The sequence below is a fragment of the Amphibalanus amphitrite genome, unplaced genomic scaffold, assembly GCF_019059575.1.
Source record: "Amphibalanus amphitrite isolate SeventyFive unplaced genomic scaffold, NRLGWU_Aamphi_draft 001231F_arrow, whole genome shotgun sequence".
NCBI classification, from domain to species: domain Eukaryota; kingdom Metazoa; phylum Arthropoda; class Thecostraca; order Balanomorpha; family Balanidae; genus Amphibalanus; species Amphibalanus amphitrite.
Window position 1 is genome coordinate 149578 of NW_024882724.1, and position 9641 is coordinate 159218.

At 45.2% G+C, this 9641-nt stretch overlaps 1 protein-coding gene across 1 annotated transcript; it reads right to left on the bottom strand.

The window, feature by feature from the left end:
• Positions 1 to 159: 159 nt before the first annotated feature.
• On the bottom strand, positions 160 to 9631 carry LOC122371316 (60S ribosomal protein L13a-like). The gene is made up of 6 exons (XM_043347543.1): positions 9399 to 9631; positions 7337 to 7467; positions 6471 to 6580; positions 4352 to 4497; positions 3830 to 3952; positions 160 to 273 (listed from the first exon to the last, which is right to left on the bottom strand). The coding sequence occupies exons 1-6, from the start codon at positions 9414 to 9416 to the stop codon at positions 187 to 189; spliced, it is 615 nt and encodes a 204-aa protein (XP_043203478.1). The 5' UTR covers positions 9417 to 9631; the 3' UTR covers positions 160 to 186.
• Positions 9632 to 9641: the final 10 nt, after the last annotated feature.

Here is a 9641-nt window from a genome sequence, read left to right on the forward strand (position 1 = left end):
TTCTAACGTCCATCCTCGCCCGAATGACCATTAAATGGGCTCATGTTTGTCCCCTGCTGCCCATAACGTTAGCCAACGGGACAATTCCTGCACCCATACCCTCACGTGCGAACGCTGATTTTCTCGAATTCGTCCCACCTGAATGAGAAACACCATGACTGACGTGATGCGCATGTATTGTTCAAATTAAACCACGCATCCAAGGGACGCCATCTCCTTCTCGATGGGGGCGAGCTGTTTGGAAACCTGCCTCAGTGCGCGCGCCTTCACCGCCTGAAATAGAACACACAACAATAATTAGAGACGAAGGCATGAAGGGCGTCTGTTACGATGCCTGGTCTGAAGTGATTGCTGGAAACGATTTATATGCATCAACAATAGACCGATCAGTGCCATTCGGCGGGACTCCCAAAAGACAATGACTGTAACTTCCCGTAGTATCATCCTCGGGACAGCTTGAGAGGATGAGTTGCAATGGAAAGTCTTCATTTAGCACATGTTTAGAAAAGCACAGCTGAACACAATAATGCATGGACAGCTGCGATTGTCGACATGATGTGCATGGCATGCCATAAACCAGTGGCATGCTCGGGACAGAATATCCCAAACATACAACAACGAAAATTAACTACTGGTGTAAAATGTTCGGGACATTATCAGCAACACATAATCTATACGCAAATGTATTGGTGGCTAGTTGGCTGTGGTGCAGGATTGGGCCAGATAAAACAAAAACCTACAAAACAAGCTAGTAATCATGCGGAAGCCTCGAAGTGACGGGGACATGTCAGCTACCAAGTAACCAAACCAGTGAGGAGCTTGAAAGCCTGAATTACTCAACCCCAATATCGTGCCCTGAATATGTTTTGGTGTCATTAGATAAAGCTTGGACGCCATTTAATTGCGTCCCAGAAAAGCTATTTCTGGCACCTAAAAGCTGACTCGCCCCAAAATTGGTCCTCAGCACCTATTTGGTGGATACCAGCACCAATCACGGAAAATGACCTTAATTAGCTGTTTCTGGCACCTATTCATCGGTACGCCTTACTCTTTTTTCTGAATCTGGCACCTAAATGCTGAGCGTAGCACCAATCTAGTAGAAAAATGAACTACTGGCTGGTAGAATCATGTTGTTCTGGTATAATGACCCCTGGAGTCTAGCCTAAAGGTTGCCAGTGCAGCTACACTCTAAGACAGCCCCGTAGTGATCTCAGCATTGTATATGACGTTTAAGTAAGCAAATAATATTGATTTGTTTGAAAAAACAATGTCATTTAAATATTTAAAAGTATTTATTTGTAATGTTTAAAGGGAAACATTTTTGTGTGTAATTGTCTCGATTTTGACCATTAAAACGGGTATTGTATTTTTTGACGTCATCAAATAGCTCCAAAAAAGAAATGTACTGTTTTCATTCCGTTCAAGGCCGCTGAAGAAACGCGGGATCTTGCGTGGGACATTGTCCGTTGTTTGCCGCGCAGAGTTGTGCCGTGGTTGTGCCTTTTTCATCCGTTTCTTACTTATGTCATATGTGTGCATGAAGCTTTGATTTTGTTTTTGGTTATTGTGTGGCCGGTCAGTCAAACGCCCCTGTAGAAACCGGATGCTGTGTTTGATCGAGATGGAGTCAGACGATGATTGCAGGCCAGAAAGCTAATAATATTGAAAAGAGGGCCGGTTGCGTGGCATGTCTGTTCAGAGTTGACATTTTGCTTTACTCCAGTTTATGACCTGAGAGCCTGGCTGGAAGTGACGGATCCAAACTTTTCACGTTAAAATGGCTGAGGGTGCAATAATCTCTAGTCTCCACATAGCGGGCTGGTATAGGAGCGTCTTGCTATGCTGCACCATAGCTGGCTAGTGATTCTCTTTTGGCTAGAAATGGCATTAATCATTATCTCCACTGGCGAAAATGGCACTTGACATCACCGAATGCAACGTCCATGTTGTTAGGATACATAAAATCAGGAAGATTACGCGAATTAGGTAGGCAAACGTGGAATAAAATAGGTGCTGGATGCTTTGGTTTTGGTGCTGAATCAGCAAACAGCAAATACGGAGTTCAACTAGACGATCTGGCCACTTTAGGCTGTGTGGAAGCAATTAGGTGCCAGATTCAGATATTAGGGTCGAATAAGCATTTTGGGGCTGATCAGCAATTAGGTGCCAGAAATAGCTTTTTGGGGACCAGAAACAAATATTCCCCATAAAGCTTTACTTCGTTACATGTAACTCGTAATACTCAAGAACAAGCCTGACAAATCCACTTTATAGACATTTACATTTTTATCTGTCAAACAGAATGATTGGTCATTTTCCAATCATAATATCGACACCTTTTTTTAAAACCCCACATCTGCTCTCCCGTGAATTTCCGTGAGGCACGAAAGATCTCCATTTAACCCTCGCACGACCAGGCCATTTCTCATAACACGAACGACCAGGGGGGGGGTTGTTACGACCCCCCCCCTGGCGTTTCGAAACGGAAGGTCGTAGAGCTTAGCGGAAAAAACCAACGGATTGCTCTCAACGAGATCTCGCGATTGGTGGTATATTTTTTGGTCCTAGGTCAACATTTGACCTACTTTTGACCGGTCAAAGGTCAAATTTTCGGAAAAATAGACTTTTTTCAACTTTCGGCGGCGATTGCGGCAAAACGGTGGGAGATATCGACTTGAAACCTTCACTATCGTGTTCCTTGATCAATTCTCTATCGTTTGGTATGTATTTCGTTTCCCTAGCTCTAAAAATGGCGCGTTGGGAGCGCCGGAAGTCGGCAAGGTCACAGTCGGCGGCAGAAATTCGAAAAATCAAAATTTAAATTTTTGAAATCTGATTGTATTTTTGGATTTGGGAGGTCCATTTGCTCCCTATAGAAGCTAATATTGCTGCATATTCCCATTGAGGTGACAAGAATTAGCAAAATAGTGGTTCGGGCGCTTTTCAAAAATAGTACCGGACGCTGTTCCTCTTGTGACGTCATAGCTCCGTGACCTGACCTGACCCGGTCAAATTTCTTATGCCATATGATAGCCAATACTTGCCCCAACATGCATGGGAAGTTTCATCACGATCCATCAACCGATGTCCGTACCACCGGCAGGAAACCTCGGGCGTTGGCACTCAGTTTGTGAAAATCCGGCCGGAGGCTGTACCTCTTATGACGTCATAACTCCGTGACCTGACATGACCCGATCAATTTTTTTTCGGCAAAAGATGCGCAAAGGTTGCCCCAGTGGGTATTGAAAATTTCAGCCCGCTACGACAAGTCGTTTAGCGTGCACTTCGAAAAAACCTCAGGGGGGGGGTTGATACAACCCCCCCCCTAGGCGTTCTAGGGTTAATAGTGTCCAATCGTCCGATCCTGATCATATATGTGTGTTCGTAGGCCTGTTCTGGTATTGCTTTATCTGCCAAGACAGACAAACTTGAGAAAAATCAAGTGATTTTACCTTTTTTTGAAGGTCTCTAACCAACTTGTCTAAAATTCACCGGAGAACAAATGTGGGGTTTAAAAAAGGTGTCGATATAAGGACACGTCCCTCTGATTGTGCTTTCAGTCTGCATGCCGGAAGTGAAACAAAAACTGCTTGAAGGACTGCATGCTAATGTGCACCATTATTGTAGATGTAAACCGCAACATTACCTCAGAATTCTTTGAGCATGAGAAAGACGATGGGAGGCAGCATTTAAAGGAGATCACGAGTCAGTCAAGCTACTCGTGTCCCGACGAAACACGTCATGGATAACAGCTCGTTGTGAAAATCAAATACAACAGTACTGCCTCCTCCAACCAAAACATTATCTCGCGACAGTCGGCAATACTGACCTTCTGGCCGGCCATCTTCTTGGCGTAGAGCCGGTCACGGACGCGGCGCCGCGCCTCCAGGGTCTTGACGACGTCCTGGTACTTCCAGCCGACCTCGTGTCCCAGACGGCCCAGCTCACAGTACTGCAGACACGGCACATCAACGGCGTTATGAAACAGGCCAGGGCAATAATTATACGGGACGGCCAGCATATGTGACCATGCCATCGGCATTAGACACATATAATACGCGGACAGACTAGTTGGTTTACAGACAGCATGAGATATTCGTACATAAAAAACTTCAACGTAGCACAACAATTAAATGGATTATAAACTGGCGACACACGTCGTGGTCTGTAACTTCCCGTAGTATCATCCTCGGGACAGCTTGAGAGGATGAGTTGCAATGGAAAGTCTTCATATAGCACATGTTTAAAAAAAGCACAGCTGAACACAATAATCCATAAGCAGCCGTGAATGTCGACATAATGTGCAGATCTGCGCTCGTAAAGGCGTCCCAATGAGGGGGAGGAACCGTACCGGGCGTCCGGGGCGGAGGCGCATCTTGCGCATGGCAGACGGCACGACCATGCGGCGCAGCTTCTGGTACTCGCGGGGCACACCCTCCACGCAGCGCAGGTTGAGCATGGCAGTGCCGCCGCGGCGGGTCTTGTGCGGCAGCATCCCTGCGGCCACACGTACCCAAGTCAGACGAGACGAGCAAATGGTACATAAGACTGGCCACGACGCAGCAGGTTAATAGACGACGGCGATAATTTGTTAATTGTTCATGTTAATTGGCGATAAGTGTCGTCCGTTAGCGCAAAGAAACGAGCGTGTAATGGTAGTATGATTTGAACGACAACGAGGAAAAATAACGACGATATAAAACAGGCCGTTGTCACATCGAGCAGTGATAAAAACAGACCATTAATTACGGAGCGAGCGAAGCGAGCGTAGTCTTTCCTTAGATTAACGGAAATTTCTGAGTATGAGCGGCCGGCCGGCCGGCCGGCCGTGCGGACGCTTTTGCGAGGCTTATATCACAGCAACCACTTGACCGATTTACATGCGGTAATTTTTGTAGGATAGCTTCATTCCTTCTACCAAGTATTGGACTATTCCCGATGCATTTGGATGACCCCTTATGCACGTGCCACGTGCAAAACGAAGAGGTGTCAGTTTTGTAATTGTTGCAATATCTCGGTAACTACTTGGCCGATTGCGCTGAAAGTTGGCATGTAGGTAGGCACCCACTAGGCACTGCATATACATGTGCCAGAGTTGGGGTGCTGCTGCACGTGCGCACGTGCAGGGGTCGTTTCCAGATCTCCAGAACGGCTCGACCGATTGCGCTCAAATTTGGTACACGGTTAGGGACCAGTTAGTAGGGTGCCGTGCACAAGTCAGTTGGGACCCATTATGCACGTGCGCACGTGCAGGGTGCCGCTCCCAGATCTCGAGAACGGCTGGGCCGATTGTGCTCAAATTTGGCACGTCGCTAGAAACCGGCCAGTAGGGTGCCGTGCACAAGTCAGTTGGAGGTAGCCCCTCGAAATTTCGCACGTGCAAGACTCACCCCCTCGCTCGCTCCGTTAGTCGCCCCAAAAGGCGCTATACTGGTTGTAACTTCCCGTAGTATCATCCTCGGGACAGCTTGAGAGGATGAGTTGCAATGGGAAGTGTTTTTATAGCACATATTTAAAAAAGCACAGCTGAGCACAATAATCCATGAGCAGCAGTGAATGTCGACATAATGTGCACACTACACGAACCACAAACCAGTGGAGTAGTGAATCACACAACCAAAAGTACAATTAATAAAGTTAATGGTATGGTATTCAAAGGGCTGTTCACGGGCCCTGTGTGCGGTTGGAACGTACACAGGCTCCAAGCTCACCCTCACCGCGCCCCGGCCTGCGTCAGCCTTCCGTCACTGCACACAGCGACCGCTGTGGCCGGTCGGGACTGGCCACAGCGTTAGTGTGTGCGGTCCACCGCACGCAGCCGTGTGACGTCATGCCGACTTCCCATCCCCTACCCCCACACCCGCTGCACACACCGCACTCAGCAGTGTGCGGTGCCCGTGAACAGCCCTCAGGACAAACCTCAACAATGTATCGTGACGATGAAAGACGATGGCATCGTCTTTCACTGGCAAAAATACAAATTTACAAATGGCTATTTGCATATATCATGCTATCATCGCATGAGGCTAAAAAGTAAAACATTGGTTACAGGGCTGTGTGTTTTCAGCGAGTCAACACCAGCAGTGTGAGTATACAGACAATCCTGAACAAAAATCCCTTAAGTGGCACATAAACAACCATGAACCACCCCAGCAGGCTTTTACTCGAGCCAGCACCAACCAGAACCACCATCATCCCTAACAGCTTCTTCTGACAACATTCTGAAGAAACGGAGCCTAAGCCTGCGTTCGGTTTTCACTGGAATTTCCACTTCACGAAAACACCCGTTCGGGCATCGCGGAACGTGATAAATATCGCGGGATCCCGCGAAACGGGACTGCCCGAACAGCCATCCTCAGCATGGAAACTCCACGCAAATGAAGAATCCCTCGGCGTAGAAATTTCAGGTAAAAAACGGCTCGTCCGAACGCACAGAAAATCTCGCCCAAGGTTAGGCGAGGTCAACTCACCTCTGATGACGCGACGCAGCATCATGCTGGGCGCACGGAAGTGGAAGGGACCGCGGGCCGGGTTCACGTTGCACCGCTTCCTGAGGTACTCCATGTACTTCATCTTGTTCCTGAAACACATGACAATTGACACATGATACAAATATTTGGATTTTATTACTACAGGACAGCCTAAAGGTAACATGGCTCTACAAAGCATATGTAGTTCAATGACTCCAATCAAGACTAAATAACCAGGGTTATTGATTATTGGCTGCAACAGCTAGGAATGCAACAGTTGTTAATCCTGACCTGCTACTCTAAGTAAACTAAGCAACAAAGCCTACATGTTGATCTATCAAGAAGGAAAAACATAGATTTGTTAATTATCTGAATATCTCAGGTTTCTCTTTAAAGAAACCCAACATTTCTTTTTAAAGCCCAATAAAGAACATTCTTGCTCAATAAATATCAAATAACATTACTAACTAGCATTTCCTTGCTCAAAACCCTTCATGCTTGCAACCTCCAAAATAAAAGTTTTCAGGAAACAAATGGTGAATTCAATGATCCAAGTACTCCCAAAGACAATCAATTCACAACCAAGCAGTCTTCAAAGCAAAAAAAAAAAAATTGTTTGCCACTAGAAACTCGGCCTGTAAAGACTAGGTAGTAGATACTTGCACATAGTCAGCTGTATAACAACCATTCTGGCAGTCTTCACATTATCATAAACCAAAACATACTTCCAGCAAGAAACCTTGGGCACCTACCTCAGTCCTCACTGGATGACAACTGATTACCCCAACAACTTTGCAAAATTTAAATTGCCAAGAGTCAAATGTTAGGAACCTGCCCATGACCCTATCTTATATTTAATACCATACCTGAAGAATGATCCAGAGATGTTGATTTCTTCACATTTCAGGACCACAACCTTGTCTCCATTGAGGAGAGCCTTGGCCACCACCGCGCCGAGGCGGCCGAGGAGGTGGCCTGAGCCATCCACCACAATAGCCTGAAACACCATGCATTCATGTAATATTAGCCACTCAGCATTTTGGTAGGGAGATCAAATGAACTTTATAGGATTACAGACTAACATTTGGTCATTGAATGCTTTGAGCATTTAGGCTGCAAGTGACTAAGAACTTGCCAAGACTTTATATGTGAAGATAAAGTCTGAGTGGTAGGTTGTAGGTATGTAGGTTATAGGTTGGTAGGCTGTTAAGTGTTAAGTAGGCTAGGTCTTATTAAGTCATGTTAAATTGTTTTTACCTACTCTGACTCCATGTTCACATTTACCACATATGTACTGTACAACAGTGGGCATGTTGAAATGTCTGAAGTTGATGAAACATTGCATTACAACATGGTCGTAAATTAATAAGGTATTAGTATATATTGAGTCCGAGTGGACAATTGTGACGCTGTTGATACAAATACGTAACAGCAAAACATTTAGGTTTTAGGTTAGGTTAGGTTGTAGGTTTTAGGTTGGTAGATTTGTAGGTTAGGTTAGGTTAGGTTGTAAGTTTGTAGGTTGTAGGTTGTAGGTAAATAGGTAAGGTTAGGTCAGGTTTGATTATGTTTTTTCTTTTATTTCCAAGACATATAGGTAGGTATCATTTTTGGATTCAGAATGTCAAATAATGTAAGAATATGAAAACTTTATCTTTTAACAGTCACTCGGACTCAATGTATACTTTTACCATTAATATCCCTTTTAATAATGAAAAAATGAAAATCTTGCATTTCAAAATACCTGCTTCAAGCTGTACCTAAGTACTATGCACGGCAGTGCGACAACAGCGAAATCAACAGAGCTGGGCGCGTTCCTCGATTTTCGGTAGTGCGTTAGCGTTCCTGCGTTCCTCCGGCCGCGGTTAGTGCGTTCCTGGAATAGCGTTCCTCATTTTTTTTTCGCTCGGTGCGTTAGCGTTCCTGCGTTCCTGCGTCCCAAACTGTTAACCCGTATTGTATTCTGGCTCTACCAAGCAGCAAATCATACCAAAATCAGTGCAACGCAACACTGTAGCGGACAAAGTAGGCAAATCGCGCCAGTCCAACACTACAGGCGTGTTCTTCACAACCGAAGTCGTGGACAAAGAAATACCGCCGAACCACGCGGCGCGGGCCCAACCAAACACGGGGCGAATCGATCACAGAATACCCAGAATGGCGACGCGGGGCCGAAAAGCAACTCGGCATCTCTTTTCCGAATCGAATATCTGAAATGCGTTTTACCAATATCATCCGTAGGGTTTTCAACAAAAATACGACCTGCTTAAAAACAATAGTTAAGTTGAAAGATGTATCTAAGTAAAAGTTATCATATTTACTTTACACATTTGATGCCTGAAACCGAATCGAATAGTGAACATCACCACTAAATCTAAACAAGCCTTCCTCGATTCGACCGACAAGTGGCGCCTCTACCGGCAAACACACGTACTCGAGATTCAAACATTTGACACAGAGGTCATTGGCAGCAATATGATTTTTCGGGTGGTTCCGCAAGAACGCAGGAACGCTTCAAAATTTCGGGTGGTGTGTTCCTCTTACTTGCGTTCCTTTGAAAAACTTTGCGTTCCTGCGTTCTTGCGTTCCTAAAAAGGGCGGTGCGTACGTACGGAAGAACGCAGGAACGCACTAAAGGAACGCACTTGCCCAGCTCTGGAAATCAAAGCAGGAAGAGGTAAATGTAAAAATATTAATAATTATGAAATTAATGCAATTACATAGTTGCAATGCTCACATCAATTAAACCTTGCACGCGTTCAACGGCCCGCGCAGGATTGGCCGCAGAAGTCGCAGATAATGATTTATCTAATGCAACAATGAATAAGCGACAAAGTTTCAGGACATTATTGATAGGCGAACCCAAGATGAGCAAAATATGATGCCTTGGACCTAGAACCCGTCTAAATTGTGTCCAAACAAACATACCCGCTTCCTCTCCGACATGTCGAGTTGGGGAAAGGAAGTTTACGCGAACGTCTTTTTACAGCACTGTCTTTGCAAAATATATTTTTTATTTTCACTTTTCCGGACATGTTTTGCATTGTCTTTTCAACGAAAATTAAAAAAACATACTATTTCGATGAAATAATTTGTCAAAATTTATTTGAATCTGATTCATTCGAAAGAATTGTTGAAACGTAGCACATGTCAAAGTCTACATATTCTGCG

Coding starts and splice junctions, on each gene's coding strand:
- LOC122371316 (XM_043347543.1), bottom strand. Junction 4,498..6,470: donor GCTGCGTCGCGTCATCAGAG/GTGAGTTGACCT, acceptor GTGTGGCCGCAG/GGATGCTGCCGCACAAGACC. Junction 274..3,829: donor AGAAGATGGCCGGCCAGAAG/GTCAGTATTGCC, acceptor GTTCTATTTCAG/GCGGTGAAGGCGCGCGCACT.